Here is a 22404-nt window from a genome sequence, read left to right as displayed (position 1 = left end):
CCGTGATGGCGAGATCATGGAACGGGCAGTCCTTCCCCGGGAGGAAGAGCAAGTTCAGCTTGAGGTGGTGATCCGTCATCCACACTGATATGTCTGCCAGACATGCAGAGATGCGATTCGCCACCTGGTCATCAGAAGGGGGAAAGGAGAAGATTAATTGTGTGTCGTCTGCATAGCAATGATAGGAGAGACCATGTGAGGTTATGACAGAGCCAAGTGACTTGGTGTATACAACATCAGTCAGGCAAGGAAGAGTCTTAATAAGACCCCCCCCCCTTAAGACAGAGGAGCCTGGAGTGAAATGGCATGTTGTGTCGTGGGAGATAAACAGTCACATCGTCTAAGGAGGACAGGCTAATCCTGTCTGTCACACAGCCAAAGTCACTGCACGGACCAGGAGCAGGAAGAGGAGAATAAGGAAGCAAGCTCTCTTAATTGACTCCGAGCTTATATCAATAACATGCACATTTCTCCTTCCTAAATGTTTGTTTGTACTCGTGTAACAAGAGTAAAATGCTTCAGTAACTGACAGTGAACGCTGAAGAGAAGTGAGCGGACACAGTTCGGACAATAGTTACATTAAGGTTCAAGTGGAGAGGGTTTGACTGAGTGACACAAAGGTCAACATCACCAACATCCCTGCCCAGCAGAAGGCACAGAGATAGCAGACAGCACTTTGGCCAACAGCAAGCCAGCACTGTGTTGCATCATCAGGAGGTGATGTGAGGGGACATGAGGGCATACTAGTGATGGCTAGTGACAGTTGAGTGGACAGTTGAGGTGGACAGTCGAGGTTGAGTGTGATGTCCACAGGCGAGAATGCTGCATTAAAGGGAAAGGGGGATACCTAGTCAGTTGTACAAACGACTAGGTATCCCTTCAACTGAAACATGCCTTCAACTGAAATGTTCTTTCCGCATTTAACCCAACCCCTCATTATATAACCCCACGAAGGCAATGCTTCTGCTGGGAAAGAAATTACAAAAGAGGAGCCTGCTGCTGTGTGTGGAAGAGGGGCTACAGACATGTTTGTGTGGAGTCAAGCCTTTTGGGAAAGCACTGAAACTCTGTGATGTCAATCATTTTAGAGCGAGGGGGCGCGTGTGAGAAAGAGAGTACTGTACTCGGCAAAGGATTAAGGTCGAAAAGAGAGGAAATGGACAAGTGGAGTCTTAAATCTCCCTCTCTAACTTTAAGCATCCGCTGTCTGAGCAGCTTACTGATCACTGTACCTGTACACAGGCAATCTGTAAATATCACACCCAACTACCTCATCCCCATATTATTACTTACCCTCTTGCTATTTTGCACCCCAGTATCTCTAGTTGCACATCATCATCTGCACATCTATCACTCCAGTATTAATGCTAAATTGTAATTATTTTTTGCCTCTAGGGCCTTTTTATTGCCTACCTCCCTACTCTTCACATTTGCACACACTGTACATAGATTTTTCGATTTTTCTTCTATGTTCTGTTGTTGACTGTACGTTTGTTTATGTGTAACTGTGTGGTTGTTTTTGTCGAACTGCTTTGCTTTATCTTGGCCAGGTAGCAGTTGTAAATGAGAACTTGTTCTCAACTGGCCAATTAAACGTGTACCTAAAAGCAGGTACCATAACAATCTTTAGAACGCCTAGTTTTTCTTTTAAAGAAGAAGCTGTGTTTTTGTCGAACTGCTTTGCTTTATCTTGGCCAGGTCGCCAAGGGTGAGAGGAAATTCTTTGACTTGTCTGAAAGCACAGCAAGACTGAAAAGCAAGCCACCTTCAAGCTTCTAGCCTAATAATATGAATGGACTGGCTTCCATCCAAGAGATCTGAAAAAAAATATTATTATTGATAACCTCCTGAACTTGCATTCAGTAGGACATCCGCTGGCCGTGGCATTTCTACAGCCCTTCAATTTCCCTTGACTGAAGAGAATGAATGTGCATCTTGTGGTTTGCTGTTATGATGAAGCTAAATTTCATTTCTGAAATTCCCATCAGGGAGCTCTAGGCTATTCAAGCAAACCTCATGCACTTATCAACATGTTTGTGAAACGAAAAGGCAAAGTTTTATGAAACAATGTGGCAACACACAGTAGTCGCATGCACTGTGTGTACGGTGTGCGTCATTACGGGTAAGCCAACTTTACCAGTCAGAGAGTACAGTAGGTCTACAGTGGCTGTCAACTAATTAACGTGATGGATGACGACTGCGAGAGATCTAACTGCGCGAGAAATACATTTGAAATAGCCAACCATCCTCAGGAGAATAGCCCTAATTTCTCCAAAGAGATGTCGCAGGTTTAACTCGTTTAGATCCGCGTCAGTAATCTAACTGCGGCGCAGATCTTCCCTCCTCACCACACTAGACAGGTGAACGAGCGCAGCACAATGTTATTCAAGCAATGAATCCTGCGAATTTCACTAGAACTGGAAAGAATACAGAAGAATATATATTTGCGTTTGGTACTTACAAACTCCTTGCCTTTGCTATCGGAACAATTGGAGTCTTCGGATTTTGCAACAATATTATTGTCATCATGCTGTACTACAGATTCAAGAGACTCCGGACGCCCACAAATTTGTTAATAGTAAACATAAGTATAAGTGACTTGTTGGTGTCTGTCCTTGGAATTAACTTTACATTTGTTTCGTGCATCAAAGGCGGATGGGACTGGAACTCGGCAACATGCGTCTGGGACGGATTCAGCAACAGTTTATTTGGTCAGTATCTGAGCGTCTGTGCTTTGGTTGTCTCACCTAGATTCACATATTAATCTAAAATGCAATTTTAAAGATTTAACTTATTTAAATAGGCCGAATCCAATATATATATTTTTTTTTGTGGCAGCCATTTAATTTAATTTGTATTTCCATGTTTGTGTATTTCAGATTAGTCTTTTGGTGTATTACATTTTCAGAACTCTGTGATCCTTATATATATGTTGCACGGGACATTTACTACCCATCTTATTATAAGGAAGAACTGTTTAGCCCACTCTCCCTATTTATGAAACCAGTATTTCTATGGTTGTGGATGTTTATGAATGCCATTGCCGCTCTGGGGATCAAACTGGTTCGTGTCAAGGACACCTCGGGAAATACCCGTGTAATTCTATCCCGATCTATGTCTGCCTCCCCTTTTACACTGGAAAATATGGATGATTTTGACAAGTGGCCAGTTTTCTACACTGTAATAATTGTACATACAGTTGAAGTCGGAAGTTTACATACACTTTAGCCAAATACATTTAAACTCGCAATTCCTGACATTTAATCCGAGTACAAATTCACTGTTTTAGGTCAGTTAGGATCACCACTTTATTTTAAGAATGTGAAATGTCAGAATAATAATAGAGAATGATTTATTTCAGTTTGTATTTATTTCAGTGCATTCCCAGTGGGTCAGAAGTTTACATACACTCAATTAGTATTTGGTAGCATTGCCTTTACATTTTCTTACTTGGGGCAAACGTTTTGGGTAGCGTTCCACAAGCTTCCCACAATAAATTGGGTGAATTTTGACCCATTCCTCCTGACAGAGCTGGTGTAACTGAGTCAGGTTTGTAGGCCTCCTTGCTCATACACACTTTTTCAGTTCTGCCCACAAATTTTCTATAGGCTTGAGGTCAGGGCTTTGTGATGGCCACTCCAATACCTTGCCTTTGTTGTCCTTAAGCCATTTTGCCACAACTTAAAAAAGTAGTATTCTTGGGGTCATTGTCCATTTGAAAGACCTATTTGCAACCAAGCTTTAACTTCCTGACAGATGTCTTGAGATGTTGCTTCATTATATCCACGTAATTTTCCTACCTCATGAAGCCATCTATTTTGTGAAGTGTACTAGTTCGTCCTGCAGCAAAGCGCCCCGGTAACATGATGCTGCCACCCCCGTGCGTCACGGATGGGATGATGTTTTTCGGCTTGCAAGCCTCCCCCTTTTTCCTCCAAACATAACGATGGTCCTTATGGCCAAACAGTTCTATTTTGTTTCATCAGACCAGAGGACATTTCTCCAAAAAGTACAATCTTTGTCCCCATGCGCTGTTGCAAACTGTAGTCTGGCTTTTTTTTATGGCGGTTTTTGAGCAGTGGCTTCTTCCTTCCTTGCTGAGCGGCCTTTCGGGTTATGACGCTATATGACTCGTTTTACTGTGGATATAGATACTTTTGTAACTGTTTCCTCCAGCATCTTCACAAGGTCCTTTGCTGTTGTTCTGTGTTTGATTCGCACTTTTCGCACCAAAGTACGTTCATCTCTAGGAGACAGAACTCGTCTCCTTCCTGAGCGGTATGACGGCTGCGTGGTCCCATGGTGTTTATACTTCCATATTATTGTTTGTATAGACGAACGTGGTACCTTCAGGCGTTTGGAAATTGCTCCCAAAGATGAACCAGACATGTGGAGGTCTACAATTTATTTTCTGAGGTCTTGGTTGATTTCGTTTGATTTTCCCATGATGTCAAGCAAAGAGCCACAGAGTTTGAAGGTAGGCCTTGAAATACATCCATAGGTACACCTCCAATTGACTCAAATGATGCCAAATAGACTATTTAGAAACTTCTAAAGCCATGACATAATTTTCTGTAATTTTCCAAGCTGTTTAAAAGCACAGTCAACTTAGTGTAGGTAAACTTCTGACCCACTTCTGACCCACTGGAATTGTGATACAGTGAAATAATCTGTCTGTTAACAATTGTTGGAAAAATGACTTGTGTCATGCACAAAGTAGATGTCCTTGCCAAAACTATAGTTTGTTAACAAGAAATGTGTGGAATAGTTGAAAAACGAGTTTTAATGACTCCAACCTAACCATATGTAAACTTCCGACTTCAACTGTATATCCGTTTCATGGGTAGACTATGACAGAAGTACAGTAGGTTCAAGAATGTTTGTATCAATTCCAGGAGTTGATTTAAATTGCTGATTGTGCCTTTAGTGCATGTTAAATACACTATATATACAAAAGTATGTGGACACCCCTTGAAATGAGTGGATTCTGCAATTTCAGCCACACCCGTTGCTGATAGGTGTATAAAATCGAGCACACAGCCATGTAATCCACATAGACAAAATTGGCAGTAACTGTAACTGCTGTTATTGTGAAGTGGAAATGTTTAGGAGCAACAACGGTTCACCCGCACAGTGGTAGGCCACACAAGCTCACCGAACCGGACCACCGGGTGCTGCACATAAAAATGGTCTGTCCTCAGTTTTAACACTCACTACCGAGTTCCAAACTGCCTCTGAAAGCAACATCAGCAGAATAACTGTTAGTCGGGAGCTTCATGAAATGTTTTCTGGACTGATAAATCACGCCTCACCATCTGGCAGTCCGATGGACGAATTTGGGTTTGGCGGCAACATATCCATGTGTTTTGTCAAAATGATTCAAGTCAATTTGAATGCTCAACACCTCTTGGAAAGCCACTCTGGTGTGTAATTGTTCTGCAGAATAAAAGGCTATCGCAGGGTTAGGTTTTCAGAAGACTATGGCAGGTTTTCCCAAAAAATGTTGCCTGTCATTTGCTCCTTTCGTATTTCTTTTGATCCTTTAGGCCCTGGTGGTAACAAGCACACCCATAACATGATGTTGCCACCACATTACTGATCTTATTACGCTGAGTGTGCGAAACATTAAGAACGCTTTCCTACTTTTGAGTTGTTTCTCCGTTGTATCCTATGGAGGATTATTGATATCAATAATAAACAGGTTGATATAAAAAATAAAAAAAATATTTTTGATATAAAATATGCAATAAATAGATGTTTAAATGGCTACCCATACAGTTCAGGTTCTTTTTTCTGACCCATTTCAGCTGTATAATTATCGTCGTTGAGGGCTTAGGGCAAGCGAGATAAATAATTGTGCAATCACATAACTGTCTCTTCCCTATTTATTATAGGAATCATCACTTATTAATGAAGAGGTCTGCTAATGAGGTGGTTAGTGCAACCTTCACGGCCTCTGCGCTCTCTCCCTCTCTCTTTCCCAGTATCTCTCTCTCTCTCAGGCACATGTAACCTACTGTAGGCTAAGTGCAATATTGTCCAATATAATTATATGGGGGACTTTTCTCAGCTGTCCAATGTCTTCATAAATTGTAAACTATTTTAAAAAAAAAATGTTTATCGTGTTATTTGTTGCCTCCAAAAATAAACGGGTCACTCTCGTAGGATGGATGGGGGTGGTAATTTGACTTCGATGGCCGCATTGCAGCTCACTATAGTACAAGTTTGAAGAGACACCGAAGAAGATGCTGGTTAAATATAACAATGAATGATGATTAGCACACAGACGCACTACAAAAAGCCCCTCAGAAAGAGATGAATGGCACAGAGTATTGATACCACGTTAATCTACTTACAGCATGTGAAACAACTCTCACATTCTTCAACAGTCTACATTTGGATGACGAGCTCAGGACATCCGGCACCTGTTACACCCATTGTACTCGTGCAGTGTGGTCCTGTCAGTTCGATCTGTACAGACATGTTATGTATTGGTTGTGTTATAGTGTGCGGTGACACTCTGTGCTTGAACAGCTCCCCTTTATATTGCAACACGTCTGTGCTGCAACACTTGGTGTTGATTGGGCCAAATGTCTGGCAAAAGTCATTGCTGTGCAACGGAGAAATTGAATGTGACCAAATGTGTTTTATGGAAATTGTTGAAGGTAGAATGTGTGATTTGATCAAAAATGATGTGGTCGTGTGTGTTGACAGAATCAAATGCACAAACCACAGGACACCTCTCTATTATCATGATTGATTGCTAAGAGGATATTTAAGATGATCTATTATATGTTGGGAAGATATTGATGAGGACTGAGTAATAACTGTAATAACAGTGTAATAACCAATTGCTGTACTAATCAGGGCCTACATATAGATATTGCATAACCCAGATTCGGTAGTCATTACTCAGCATCATCACCCATCTCCCTCCCTTCCAGGCATCGTGTCCATCATGAGTCTCTCAGCTCTGGCCTACGAGCGCTACATCCGGGTGGTCTATGCTCAGGTGGTGGACTTCCCCTGGGCCTGGAGGTGCATCACCCACATCTGGCTCTACTCCCTGGCCTGGACAGGGGCCCCTCTCCTGGGTTGGAATCGTTACACCCTGGAAATCCACCAGTTAGGCTGCTCCCTGGACTGGACATCCAAGGACCCTATCGATGCCTCCTTCATTCTCCTCTTTCTCCTGGCCTGCTTCTTTGTCCCTGTGGGCATTATGATTTACTGCTATATGAACATTCTCTACACGGTGCGAATGGTAAGAAGAAGGGCGAGACAGTCTCGCTCGTCTCTCCCTCAGATTTTCTTCTGTTGCTTCATGTTTACGTCAGTGTGGTTTTATGTCGAGCGTCTTTTAACGTAAAGGTCCAATGCAGCCATTTTTATCTCAATATAAAATTATTTCTGGGTAACAATTATGTACCTTGTGATCGTTTGGTTGGTCTATTAACTAACTTACCACCTGGTGATGTCACAAGGTAGGCCAAAACTCCATCCCACTAAAACAGGCTGAAATTGTAGGCGGTCTTTTCAAACTTATGCTAAAAGGGCATTATCATAATTTCCACAATTTCACAGTATTATTAACCTCATAGTGTGGAAATATATATAAAACACAGGCAATCACGTTTTTGACTGCACAGGGCCTTTAAAGAGTTCAAGAGTAAATAAATAAATAAAATTGAAAAAAATCAGACCAAGTCCAGAGTAAGGCTGATAAAGTGAACTGAACTGAACCAAACTAATCATAGACGCAAATGCCTAATACAGGATAAAGAAAAACCTTTCCTCCTAAGGACATTTTCTATGCAGGTTGATAATTATTGTCATGACTCTTGCCCCGGAGGCAGAACTTAGTGATTTCCGCTAGATGGGCCAACTGCAAAGTCAAAATTTGCTATATCGTAAAAAAAATAATGAAAACAAAAATGACATTTTTGGTCTTAATATAAGTTTAGATTTAGGCAGTAGAGATAGCAGTGTGGTTAAGGTTAGGGTTAAGGTTAAGGTTAGAGTTAGGTTTAAAATCAGATGTTATTACTTTGTGGCAGTGCCAGCTATTACTTTGTGGCAGTGCTGCCTCCAGGGCAAGATTCATGACAATAAATGCCCATCTGCATTTTCTCTGCGAAGTACAAACTTTCATGGACAATTTTGTTCCATTATCACACGGAATGACCACCACTTGATCTTTTTCCTTTTATCTTTCACTTATCTTTCTAAATGTATCTAAATTTCCTCCATTCTTCCTTCCTCCTTCCGCACTCATAAGTGCTTAAAATCATGCTGATGTACCACTTTACCACCCTGCATAGAGGGTTACCTATGAGGATTATAGGGGTTAAAGTGGGTTCACTCAGCAGTGGACCGCACGGTTACTATGGAGAGTACAGTATGGTGTGGGGGGCTGTGTGCGTTTTTGCGCACATGCTTGTGTGTGTGTGTGTGTGTGTGTGTGTGTGTGTGTGTGTGTGTGTGTGTGTGTGTGTGTGTGTGTGTGTGTGTGTGTGTGTGTGTGTGTGTGTGTGTGTGTGTGTGTGTGTGTGTGTGTGTGTGTGTGTGTGTGTGTGTGTGTGTGCGTTTGCGTGCGTGCCTGCTTGTGTGTGCATAAACTAATCTGATAAAATACTATAGTATACACTGTTGTGTTTTTACAGACTTTACTCTACTATTCCCTGTAGTGTTTTTGCGGACTAAAGTCAGCAAAAACACTAGTATTTACTATAGTATTTACTGTAGTATACTGTAGTATTTACTGTAGTATACTGTAGTATTTACAGTTAACTGTAGTATAAATACTGTAGTAACATAACTATAGTATATACTGTAGTAATTCATGTAGTGTTTTTGCAGATTGTCGTATACTGTAGTATTTTCTGTCGTTTTTTTGTGGACTGTAGTATAATGTAGTATTTTTGTATTGTTTTTGTGACATTACTGTAGTATTTATTCAATTGTTTTTGTTTTATTATCTTTGACATAGAACTGGAGGCTACTGGAGAAATACTAAAAGAGCACATTTGTCCATAACCTGTAGGTAAGACTGAGGTCTGAACGGAGAGCTCAGGGCTTCTGCTCTTTTCTATAACCTGTAGTAAAGTAAGTAAAGAGACTTGTAGACTTGTAGGGAGAGCTCAGGGCTTCTGCTCTTTTCTATAAATTGTAGTAAAGTAAGTAAAGAGACTTGTAGACTTGTAGGGAGAGCTCAGGGCTTCTGCTCTTTTCTATAACCTGTAGTAAAGTAAGTAAAGAGACTTGTAGACTTGTAGGGAGACCTCAGGGCTTCCTGCCCTTTTCTACCGCTCTTCTCAGTGTGTCTATCCAGTTGGTAAGGGGGAGGGATGGGGGAGGGATGTTGGAGTTATCTTTTTGTCTTCTGCTACTTGATTTTAATGAAAACAAGCTTCCTTGGATAATGAAATGTAAAGAAGAAAAATAAAGAAGACAAATATAAAGAGGAGGGGGGATGGTGGGTAGGGGATAAGAACCCGGTATAGGGTAAGGTTTAGGGGGTAGGGTTGGGAATCAGATACGGACTCGGTTTAGGATAAGGGTTTGAGTTGGGAGTGGGATTTAATATATCTTTTAGAAAAAAAAAAGAAAAAAAAGAGGGGATGGAAACTTGCTCTTCAGGTCACTTGGAGACTGTGGTGCTTTGTGATTGTGGGTAGTTGGCTGAGGATGTTGATCGTGTTTCCATCTTCAGGAGTAGGCAGAGAGGATTACACACAGTTCTCAACCCTGTAGGGAGCACAATATATGGTCTGTACTTGGAATGCATATTTCTCACTCATGGGTGGCACAAAATGCCACACGGGGGAGGGGAATGGGCAGGGTATATGCAAATTAAATACTGTACTTAAAAAAAGTGTAGTGTTTTGCAGACTGTAGTGTTTTTGTAGACATTACTGTAGTATTTACTACAGTGCTTTTTTTGCAGATAATACTCTGGTATTTAATATAGAACAGTATTCTACAGTATATTACAACATTCTATAGTTAGTACTACACATGATAGAGGGATATTACAGTGTGGAGTATAGTGTTCTGCAGTTTACTCTAAAGTCAAATAAATGAATGTGGGTGTAGTCAATTCACCCGGATGTTTAGCGGTATCTGTGCAACGGCTTGGCACCGCTGCCTCCACTGTGCCTGTCTTTGCTTATTTAAGTATTTACAACATTTAAGGAAGTAAGCCATTACTTTCTGCACAGCACCGATCACTGCAGCTGTACGTAGTCCATCTGTAAATAGCCCACCCAATCTACCTACCACATCCCAATATTGCTTTTATTTACTTTTATGCTCTTTTGCACACCAGTATCTCTACTTGCACATCATCATCTGCTCATTTATCACTACAGTGTTAATTTGATCAATTGTATTTTCTTCGCTACTATGGGCTATTTATTGCCTTACCTCCCCATGCCATTTGCACACACTGTATCTAGATGTTCTTTTTTTCTATTGCGTTATTGAATGTACACTTGTTTTTTTCCATGTTTGTGTCGCACTGCTTTGCTTTATCTTGGCCCAGGTCGCAGTTGTAAATGAGAACTTGTTCTCAACTAGCCAACCTGGTTAAATAAAGGTGAAATAAAACAAATAAACAGCCCCAGGTCTCCAAGACATCAAAGCTTCCCTCAACCACTGAAGATCTGCCCTTCCCCTGCCCATGTTTGTTGAGGGTGCTCTGAGAACCCTTGAGAAACCTCTGACTCAACATTATAGGGAAACCTCAGTGAACTGCAGTCTTAGAGAAGGCTGATTACCACTGGGCTTCGTAAGACCATCAAAGAGAGGTTTCTAAATTTGCACTCTCTGGAGTATTGTATCCTTCTCAAGAGAAAAACTTTGGCGAGCTTTAAAAGACTTATGTGAGAACTCTTCATAAATTATGCCCCAATCAAAGTTTCCATGACTATCAATGTCAGGAAGTGGGGCCAAGTCAGTTCGTGGTCCATAATTGATTAACAATTATATTGGGTAGTAAGGAGTGACTGACTGACTGACTCATTTAATTGGTCTACCAAGACCAAATACTTTTTTCGATAGAGCAGTTTCAATCCGTTTAGACATTTTCTGACCATTGCCATTCAGATCATTAGTGGTGACTCAGGAATCTCTGCTCTCCCTGTCTGGTCTGTCTATTACTGCACAGATTCTCTATGCCCATGCTGATGCATAACCAAAGGTCAATGTTCTGTTATGCCCACCTGAGACTCAGATATTCAGTTCAGATTAAACGTTTTTTGTGTGTGCCTAGGCCTACATACGGGTAAGACAATACAGTATACACAACAAAGACAAAAATAAAAGCTATCAAGTAACAACAAGGCTGACTTCCAATACCTACATCAAATTCAAAGCAATTGGCAAACTAAAAAGCTGACCGGAAAATATAAACAATGACAGCCTAAATCAAAATATACATCTGCATGATTCATTTAAATAAAAGGCATAGATTAAAGGTAGGTTGATTCTTACAATCAACAAGGACGCGTGACAAACAAAGCAAACTCGACCAAACAATGTCAAAATGAGGAAGTAGCCTCCACATGAAATCTTAGGGATTTAATTAGAAATAAAACAAAATAGGGGATGGAAACTTGCTCTTCAGGATACTGGGAGGGCACGGTGCCTTGTGATTGCGGGTAGGTGGTTGAAGATGTTGTTTGTGTTTGTGTTTCCATTGCCGACAGGAGCGGGCAGAAAGGATTACGCACAGGTCTCTGTAGGGAGCACAATATATGGTCTTATCGGTGGCACGAATTGCGACATGGGAGAGGGGAATGGGCAGGGTATATGCAAATGAAATACTGTAGTTAAATAAGTGTAGTGTTTTTGCAGACTAGTGTTTTTGCAGACATACCTGTAATATTTACTACAGTGCTTTTTCTGCGGCTAATACTTGGTGTATTTACTTTAGTGTTCTATAGTATATTACAACATTCTATAGACATTCTTAGACATTTTTTTTAACCTTTATTTAACTAGGCAAGTCAGTTAAGAACAAATTCTTATTTTCAATGACGGCCTAGGAACAGTGGGTTAACTGCCTGTTCAGGGGCAGAACGACACGTGTATCTTGTCAGCTTGGAGGTTTGAACTTGCAACGCTCTAAGAACGAATTCTTGTTTTCAATGACGGCCTAGGAACAGTGGGTTAACTGCCTGTTCAGGGGCAGAACGACACGTGTACCTTGTCAGCTTGGAGGTTTGAACTTGCAACGCTCTAACCACTCGGCTACCCTGCCGCCCCAACTAACAGCCATTCAGACTGTTAATGGTGACTCAGTAATCTCTGCTCTCCCTGTCTGCTCTGCTCTGTCAAATCACCATTAGTACAGAGCTTCCACGACCCCTGCCACAGCACCGTTTGACACTATGCTACATAAGATTCAATAACTTTTAAACCCATGACCACAGAGAAACTGTCAAAGAATTACAGCAAAGAGCTGCTGTTTTTATGAGTGAGTTCATGTTTAAGTTTTTATTCAGCACTGTCAACACTGTTCTTATTCAACACTATTACATAACATAAAACATGCTTTTCCTTACTTCCACTTGTGCTGCAGCTGCAATGAATGAGGAGCCAGGTGTATCGATAGGCCTGCGTCCTTATTATTATTAACAGCTCGTCTTGTCTACTTTAATATCAAGGAATATTGCACATTCTCTGGTCATAGGAACAACATGAATTTGAGCAAGACCGAGGCAGATATGGTGCGACTCGAGTTTCACCATCAGGTGCAAGACGGTGTCCCCTCTCTCTGGCCAGTCTCACTGGTAGAAAGGAAGGGGAGAGCAGGGACCGTGAGAGGCGGACCCTCTGTTGCTCTCTTCCTCCGCTGAGACTAATGCCTTTTCAAAATAACTGGGAACTCGAAAATCTCCAGCTTCCGCTTTAAGTGCTTTCAAGACAACTGGGAACTTGTCATTTTTTTGTTGTTGTTTTGAACGTTTATCCAACTCAGAATTCCAAGTTGGAAACTCGAGCATCTTTCTAGACTTTCCGACCTCAAGATCACTGACGTCATGATTTAACTTCGGTTCTTTTCGGATTTCCCAGTTGTCTTGAAAGCACCATGACCATCAGATGCAGATACCATCAGTCCAGTAAAAATAACATTTTAATTATTTCAATTTATGGTCCGCAGTGCTTCACAATTGCTACACCAATGGATTTATTTTGTTATCAAAGCTCAAGTTTTTAAATATAGTATGGTCTGAGAATAACAATATTGGCAGGAGAGGGATATAGCCAATATGCTGTGATAATGGCCTACTACCCAAACACCTTTTTACCCTTATTTTACCTGGTAAGTTGACTGAGAACACATTCTCAGCAACAACCTGGGGAATAGTTACAGGGGAGAGGAAGGGGGATGAATGATCCAATTGGAACCTGGGTATGATTAGGTGGCCATGATGGTATGAGGGCCAGATTGGGAATTTAGCCAGGACACCGGGGTTTACACCCCTACTCTTACAATAAGTGCCATGGGATCTTTAGTGACCACAGAGAGCCTGGTCACCCATTTAACATCCAATCCAAAAGACAGCAACATACACAGGGCAATGTCCCCAATCACTGCCTTGAGGGATTGGGATATTTTTTTTAGACCTGATGATAGAGTGCCTCATACTGGCCCTCCAACACCACTTCCAGCAGCATCTGGTCTCCCATCCAGGACCAACCCTGCTTAGCTTCAGAGGCAAGTCAGCAGTGGGATACAGGGTGGTACATCATTCCCACAGAGCTGTTTTTATTAGGTTCATGTTACAATGTTTATGTCATGTTTTAAGTCATGCCCCTAATCTTACCTCATTCGCACACTATATATAGATTTTTTCCTAATGTGTTATTGTCTGTATGTTTGTTTATTCCATGTGTAACTCTGTGTTGTTGTTTGTCTCTCACTGCTTTGCTTTATCTTGGCCAGGTCGCATTTGTCACGCCCTGACCATAGAGAGCCCTAGGGGTTTTCTATGGGATTTTAGGTCAGGGCGTGACTCGGGGGTGTTCTAGTCGTTTTATTTCTATGTGGGTGTTTTGGTGTGGTTCCCAATTAGAGGCAGCTGATTATCGTTGTCTCTAATTAGGGATCATACTTAAGGTGTCCCTGTTCCCACCTGCATTGTGGGATATTGTTTTGAGTATGTGCATGGTGCACCACTGTTGTCAACTTTTTGTTGTTGGTTTATAAAAAATAAAAAAATTAAAGCGACACTGCAAATAAAGATGTGGAACTCAACACACGCTGCGGCTTGGTCCATCCACTATCACGACCGTGACAGCAGTTGTAAATGAGAACTTGTTCTCAACTGGCCTACATAATAAAATCTGAGCGGTAGATCTCGGCTTGCTTTTTGACTGTGAAAGTGATCTTAACCACTGGTTGTTGTTCACTGGTCTATGTCATGGAAAGAGCAGGTGTTCTTAATGTTTTGTATACTCTGTTTATAACTAATAGGTCAGTGGAAGGGACATATAACTGCAATGGTTATACAGGATGTCCCAATTTGTTGACATATTCTAAAGAGACCATGTTGGTAAGTGATGAGATTCTTTCCCATTGTCATTCCCTAACAGCTCCGCTCCATCCAGGACCTTCAGACAGTGCAGATCATTAAGATCCTGCGCTATGAGAAGAAGGTGGCTGTCATGTTCTTGCTGATGATCTCCTGTTTCCTGGTGTGCTGGACACCCTACGCCGTGGTGTCCATGATGGAGGCCTTTGGCAGGAAGAGCATGGTCACCCCCGCCATCGCTATCATCCCCTCCTTCTTCGCCAAGTCCAGCACGGCCTATAACCCTCTCATCTACATGTTCATGAGCAGAAAGGTGAGGGGACCCCTGACACACCTACGCTGATAGAGGAAATGCTTTGAAACGAGCCCTTTTCCAAATTTAAAGGAAAATCACAGACCTCATTGATTTGGTTAGGCGCGCCCCCACCTAGTGGGCAAAACATTTATGCTGCCCCCCTCTTGACAGTGGAGAGATATGTTACAGTTTTAAAGTAATTTTCCTGCAATTCTACACATTTTGCCATGAGACGTACAGAAATGGTTTCAGTTTTAAAGCCAATTAAAACAAATAAAACACATTATGCCATGGGGTGGAGAGACATTGCAGTTTTAAAACACATTTCATGCAATTCTACTCATTTTGACATGGGCAGAGATAACATTTAGCTGATTTAAAGCAAATTTCCTGCAATTCTATACATTTTGCCTTGGGTAAGAGAGAACTTTGCAGTTTTAATAAATCATGCCATGATTTATGCTATGTTCATATGATATCTGGGTGAGAGTGACTAACAAAATCAACCCTGCGTGCCAGTCAGTAATTCGGCATTCAATGTTTAGATAGTTGGCTAGACTAAGGCTGTTGCTGTGACCATATTACCACCACACCGGCGGTCACGAGTCATGAAGGCAGTTCAAATTCCACATGACTGTTTAGTCAGGGTAATTAGGCTTCTCCAAGCTCTGATGATGCTGTTGGACATTAGTAGCCTACCAAACCTGTTAACTGCCTTGTACTCAGCACTCTATTGTCCATCTAATCACTCTGACATCAATGCAAATGTATTTGAAAATCTAATCAAATGCTTCATGAGAGCCCATGAGCTCTCATGATGGCCACTAATAAAAAGAGTGATGGCCGCTAATAAAAAGAGGAGGATTCTATTAGCTTTCTATAGGCTATGCCTACTATATTTATTTCTCAACTTTCCTAATATTAAGCACATTGTTTATATTTACAACAGGAGAATAGCCTACCTGACTGGCATGAAAATAAACCACGGGGATAAGCGTCCTCCATGTATTTTTTCGATACAGGTGCATGATAATGGTCCATTCTAAATCAAAGCAAATTTCAGACATATATTATTTAGTAAATGTAAAGACAAGATTAAATCAAGAATAGTCTGATGGGTGACTTATACAGTGGGGCAATAAATCATTTAGTCAGCCAGCAATTGTGCAAGTTCTCCCACTTAAAAAGATGAGAGGCCTGTAATTTTCATCATAGGTACACTTCAACTATGACAGAAAAATAGAAAAAATCCACTTTTGTTATTGACCAAATACTTATTTTCCACCATAATTTGCAAATAAATTCATAAAAAATCCTACAATGTGATTTTCTGGATTTTTGTTTCTAATTTTGTCTGTCATAGTTGAAGTGTACCTATGATAAAATATTACAGGCCTCTCTCATCTTCTTAAGTGGAAGAACTTGCACAATTGGTGGCTGACTAAATACTTTTTTGCCCCACTGTATATTATCACTTGTGATTGATGCCCAGCGTAAGAAACAATGCCTTTTCTTTGAGACTTGTTCGAATCATAGTCGCACACCTAGCCTATAGGCCTATATGTTTTAATAATGTTTATCACAACGTAAGTGGCCAAATAACTTCATAAAATTAAGAACATTAATCTGCTTTACTAAGGGTGTAGAGCCTAACGTGCGTGAGTTTCAACTTTGGAAGATAATTTTCACCATAAAAATGCAGCTTTATAATTAAAGCATTACATGCATAATTGCATTTGTGGTCACTTTTGATCATGGTGTTTTCCGCTAATAGCCTACTACCATGAGCGCATTGCTGCACTTATAATGTGAAGAAATCGTATCAACATTTTAAGATAAACGTTCTGATCTGTTGCATCAGCCACATTACATAAAAAGGTTTTTGGGATGCTAGTGGTTGTATTCATTTGATCTATTGCATCCCACATCTGTCCCAGACTATGTTTGGAATATTTATTTATTGTACAGAATGGAATAGGTCGACTTTTGCTCTATGGGGGATTGTAGATTGACATAGGCTAGTGCTTTTGCTGTTTGTTAGGCCTACTCATCCTGTTGGCTGACCAAAAAGTAAATGTGGACAGTTCTTCCAATATGCACCTTGAAATTGGATATATCCTCTTTTGGCTAGGCGTCCCGCTAGTGGGAAACTTCCGGTGAAACTGGACGGTGCGCAATTCAAATAAATAATCAGCAAAATGATGGATATTAAACTTTTATGTACATACAAGTGTCTTATATCGGTGGAATGCTTAAATTATTGTTAATCTAACTATACTGTCCGATTTACAGTAGGCTTTACAGCGATAGCATGCCATGCGGAAGTTTGAGGACAGCGCCACACATCAAAAAATTTTCCCACCGGCACAGATTTCATAACTTCACAAATAGCGATTAAATATTCACTTTTTGAAAATCTTCCTCTGATTTGTCATTCAAAGGGTCCCAGCTATAACATGTAGTGTTGTTTTGTTAGATAAAATCCTTCTTTATATCCCAAAAAGTCTGTTTGGTTGGCGCCATCGATTTGAGTAATCCACTCGTTCAACATGCCAAGATAGATCCAAAAACCTACCCCTGAACTTCGTTTCAACAAGACGAAATACATTTCTATTGAATCCTCAGATACCCTAATATGTAATTAGACTACACTGCTCAAAAAAATAAAGGGAACACTTAAACAACACAATGTAACTCCAAGTCAATCACACTTCTCTGAAATCAAACTGTCCACTTAGGAAGCAACACTGACAAATTTCACATGCTGTTGTGCAAATGGAATAGACAACAGGTGGAAATTATAGGCAATTAGCAAGACACCCCCAATAAAGCAGTGGTTCTGCAGGTGGTGACCACAGACCACATCTCAGTTCCTATGCTTCCTGGCTGATGTTTTGGTCACTTTTGAATGCTGGCGGTGCTTTCACTCTAGTGGTAGCATGAGACGGAGTCTACAACCCACACAAGTGGCTCAGGAAGTGCAGCTCATCCAGGATGGCACATCAATGCGAGCTGTGGCAAGAAGGTTTGCTGTGTCTGTCACCGTAGTGCCCAGAGCATGGAGGCGCTACCAGGAGACAGGCCAGTACACCAGGAGACGTGGAGGAGGCCGTAGGAGGGCAACAACCCAGCAGCAGGACCGCTACCTCTGCCTTTGTGCAAGGAGAAGCAGGAGGAGCACTGCCAGAGCCCTGCAAAATGATCTCCAGCAGGCCACAAATGTGCATGTGTCTGCTCAAACCACTCCATGAGGGTGGTATGAGGGCCCGACGTCCACAGGTGGGGGTTGTGCTTACAGCCCAACACCGTGCAGGATGTTTTTCATTTGCCAGAGAACACCAAGATTGGCAAATTCGCCACTGGCGCCCTGTGCTCTTCACAGATGAAAGCAGGTTCACACTGAGCACATGTGACAGAACGTTCTGCTGCCTGCAACATCCTCCAGCATGACCGGTTTGGCGGTGGGTCAGTCATGCTGTGGGGTGACATTTCTTTGGGGGCCCGCACAGCCCTCCATGTGCTCGCCAGAGGTAGCCTGACTGCCGTTAGGTACCGAGATGAGATCCTCAGACCCCTTGTGAGACCATATGCTGGTGCGGTTGGCCCTGGGTTCCTCCTAATGCAAGACAATGCTAGACCTCATGTGGCTGGAGTGTGTCAGCAGTTCCTGCAAGAGGAAGGCATTGATGCTATGGACTGGCCCGCCCGTTCCCCGGACCTGAATCCAATTGAGCACATCTGGGACATCATGTCTTGCTCCATCCACCAACGCCACGTTGCACCATAGACTGTCCAGGAGTTGGCGGATGCTTTAGTCCAGGTCTGGGAGGAGATCCCTCAGGAGACCATCCGCTACCTCATCAGGGGCATGCCCAGGCGTTGTAGGGAGGTCATACAGGCACGTGGAGGCCACACACACTACTGAGCTTAATTTTGACTTGTTTTACATCAAAGTTGGATCAGCCTGTAGTGTGGTTTTGCACTTTCATTTTGAGTGTGTCTCCAAATCCAGACCTCCATGGGTTGATAAATTTGATTTCCATTATAATTTTTGTGTGATTTTGTTGTCAGCACATTCAACTATGTAAAGAAAAAAAGTATTTAATAAGAATATTTCATTCAGATCTAGGATGTGTTATTTTAGTGTTCCCTTTATTTTTTTGAGCAGTGTATAATATTTCATACGGAAAGAAGTATGTTCAATAGGAAAACGATATTAGCTGGTGCATGTCCTCTTCATCATGTGCGCGTACACAAATTTCCAAGTAGTAGAACTCATTATTCTTACTCGTTTTAGAAGAAACAAGCCTGAAATCTTGAACATTGAGTGCTGACACTCAGTGGAAGCCATTGAAATTGCATACTGGGAGCTGGATGTAATTATTTCCCTGTGCTCTCCAATGTCAGGGCATAGGCTCTCAAAAAACAAAATCCGGTTGGATTTTCTCCTACTATATCCATTGTGTTATACTCTCCTACATTATATTAACATTTCTAGAAACTTCAAAGTGTTTTCTTTCCAATGGTACCAATTATATGCATATACTGAGTAACAGGCAGTTTACCTTGGTTACGTTATTCAGACAGGAAGTGGAGAAAAAATGGGCCTAACCTTATGAAGAAGGACGCTCGCAGTTGTGTCCCCGACGTGTCGGTCTTCATTTGTAGCCTGTGAGAGAGATCCGATCACGTGACCGAGAGCCATGTGAGTGAGAGGGCTTCCGATTGCACAGAACACTCAGGGTGAAGGGCACAAAGCAGCACTCCGGGACGCAAAAGGCATTGATTTTTTTAAGGGTGCATTATGGCCACAAAGGGATGCTGCCGTGAAATTCGAGGCATTATCAAGTGCTTGTCAAATTGTGAATGAGAGACTATTGGAGTGTGTACAGCCTGCTCAAAAAACAAGGCAGAGCTCATGCAATTCAAGTACTGTTTTTCAAATCATCATTAGAATCTCATCATGCAGCCTTACAATGTATTACAGATCTAAAACATAGAGCCCAACATTTGTAGAGCAACTAAAGTTATATTAATAACTCTAAATTAAGCACATAGGTGTACCTATTTCTTTGTTAACAGCTCAGCACAGAATAGCTGCATGTGCGCACTCCCTCAAATCGTTTAGACTATTTTATTCAGCTTTATTCGATTGTATTCTTCATACTATAAAATAATATCAAATAATGCCATGGAATTATGAGCAGATAAGTACAGCCGCAAGACTAACGTACCTAGCAATCTAAAAATGTTTAGCTAACATAGGCTAATTGAGTGACTGTCAGTGACGGACGTAACGAGGAAAACTGCTAGTGCACAACCACATTTCGAAATGACACCTTGTATATTCTACTTTTCTCTAAGTCTCAACATTAAATTGAGACCCTGACTGAGTGCCTCTCTCTCTCTCTTCTCCTCCTCCTGTCCCTCTGGCAGTTCCGGCGCTGCTTGCTGCAGCTGCTGTGCTCCCAGCTCTCGTGGATTCAGAGCAGCATCAAGGACCGTCCCCTGGCCCGGAGCATCGAGCGGCCTATTCGCCCAATCGTCATGTCCCACCGAAGAGGCGGGGAACGACCAAAGAAGAGGGTGACCTTCAGCTCCTCCTCCATTGTCTTCATCATTGCCAGCAATGACGTGAACCACCTGGACAACATGTCCAAGAGCGGCGGTACGTCGTCAGAGGGCATCCAGGTGCGGCCGCTGTGACAGAGCATTATGGGTACTGTAGTACATCATGCTACACCCATGTCACCATGGGAACTGACTAATCACTTCATATCACACGTTCCTCTGTAAACCTCAGAACTTCCTCTCATGAAACACAGAACCCAGAAGTTCCAAATCACCCTTCTGACACAAGACTATTGTTTTTCTTTTTAGCCTTTTCAAGATCCATCACTATAAACTGTAGAGACGTATTCCCAACCCTCTTTCACTGTGCATCAGAAGGAACCATCACTTCCCTGTAACTGAATGATGTAGCTGTGAGTTTGTGACCTATTTCTCTTGTCTTGAACAGCCTTTGACATAGTGTTTTTAAACAGTACCTCCTGTGTCATAACAGAGGCCAGCAGAGTTAATGGAGAAAGTGATGTCGATTATTACTATTTCCCTGGTTGGCAGCACTATTGTGCTTAATGAACTTACAGGGAAAAGCCTTACAATATTGCAGCAGCATATTCTGCACAACACTCTCTCTACCTTTGTCACGTCCAGATACATGAAATATATCCTATATTCTGGGGTGAAAGTGGATTTCCTTTCTTCCCGGTGCGAGGACCTCCTGTGTGTGTGCACGCACTTCATTCTTTTTTTTATGGGCCTATTCATAGAACTGCATATATAATCCCTATTAATTTAATAGGATCTCTATGGGCCTATTCATAGAATTGCATTTATAATCCCTATTCATTTAATAGGATCTCTATGGGCCTAATAGTCCCGATTTTGTTTAACTTTTCAAATGTATTAGCCTACCTTTTTAATGTGGCATAAACACAACCAGTCATTATGTTTTCATCTGATTGTCAAACAATTCCTTCATAAGGTTAATGTAGGCTACCTGTGCATGTTACCCAGGGACGACAGAAACATTTTTTTTTGACGTGCGGTAAAAGATTGTTTATAACTTCCGACATTTGTTAGGCTATTTGTCTGTAATTAGATACATGTAGGTTGGTCTTCTGTCATTACTTGACGCTCGTCTAGAATACTAAATAAAGCCTTGCTCACCAGAATGTCATAAACCGATCAATGCATCATCAACAATATAGTTGATGTCTGTAAAGTTTCTCTTTCATTTCTGCTTCTCTCATAGCGCAAGGGACCAGGGTGATTTTCCATGCAACATTTCCAAATGACAGTTTGACCAATTTTGCATGCATATTTTATGTGGTTCAAAATGAAATACTTTCATCCTTTACAGTACCGTAATTGCTGGACTATAAGCCGCTACTTTATTCCCACGCTTTGAACCTCGCGGTTTATACAATGACGCGGCTAATTTATGGATTTTTCCCGCTTTCACAAGATTCATGCCGCCAAAAAACTGAGCACTGTCACGTAATTTGTAGTAAAATCGCATTTGCATTTTCTCAAGATGCTGTTCCAGTGGCAAAATCAACATTTTGTCTATAATTCTACTGAGGGAAACATTTAATATTAGTTAGAATTATCATAGGCTGCGTGAGGCCTACAGTCAGTGTCCAGGACCTCACCCACTGGGCAAAAACTGGTTGAATCCACAAATGTTTATTTATTTAACTAAGCAAGTCAGTTAATTATTCAGGATCAGTGTGCCTTCCACGGGACGGTTGAGCTAATGTAGGCTAATGCGATTAGCATGAGGTTGTAAGTAACAAGATAGTTTCCCAGGGCAGAGACATATCTGATATTTGCAGAAAGCTTAAATTCTTGTTAATCTAACTGCACTGTCCAATTTACAGTAGCTATTACAGTGAAATAATACCATTCAGGATCAGTGTGCCTTCCACGGGACGGTTGAGCTAATGTAGGCTAATGCGATTAGCATGGGGTTGTAAGTAACAAGATAGTTTCCCAGGGCAGAGA

The 22404-nt window shown here is 41.6% G+C and overlaps 1 protein-coding gene across 2 annotated transcripts; it reads left to right on the top strand.

Moving 5' to 3' along the window:
* The first annotated feature begins 2294 nt into the window (after positions 1–2294).
* Positions 2295–21564, top strand: LOC124040814 (opsin-3-like). 2 transcript variants are annotated; one of them, XM_046357918.1, is made up of 4 exons: positions 2295–2711; positions 6945–7264; positions 14602–14853; positions 20272–21564. In XM_046357918.1, the coding sequence occupies exons 1-4, from the start codon at positions 2393–2395 to the stop codon at positions 20539–20541; spliced, it is 1161 nt and encodes a 386-aa protein (XP_046213874.1). In that variant the 5' UTR covers positions 2295–2392; the 3' UTR covers positions 20542–21564. The 2 variants fall into 2 exon arrangements, with proteins under 2 accessions (XP_046213874.1, XP_046213875.1); XM_046357919.1 differs by lacking the exon at positions 2295–2711 and adding an exon at positions 4418–4477.
* Positions 21565–22404: the final 840 nt, after the last annotated feature.

This window comes from Oncorhynchus gorbuscha, linkage group LG08 (genome assembly GCF_021184085.1).
Source record: "Oncorhynchus gorbuscha isolate QuinsamMale2020 ecotype Even-year linkage group LG08, OgorEven_v1.0, whole genome shotgun sequence".
Taxonomy (NCBI): Eukaryota; Metazoa; Chordata; class Actinopteri; order Salmoniformes; family Salmonidae; genus Oncorhynchus; species Oncorhynchus gorbuscha.
This window is presented reverse-complemented; position numbering and strand designations above follow the sequence as displayed.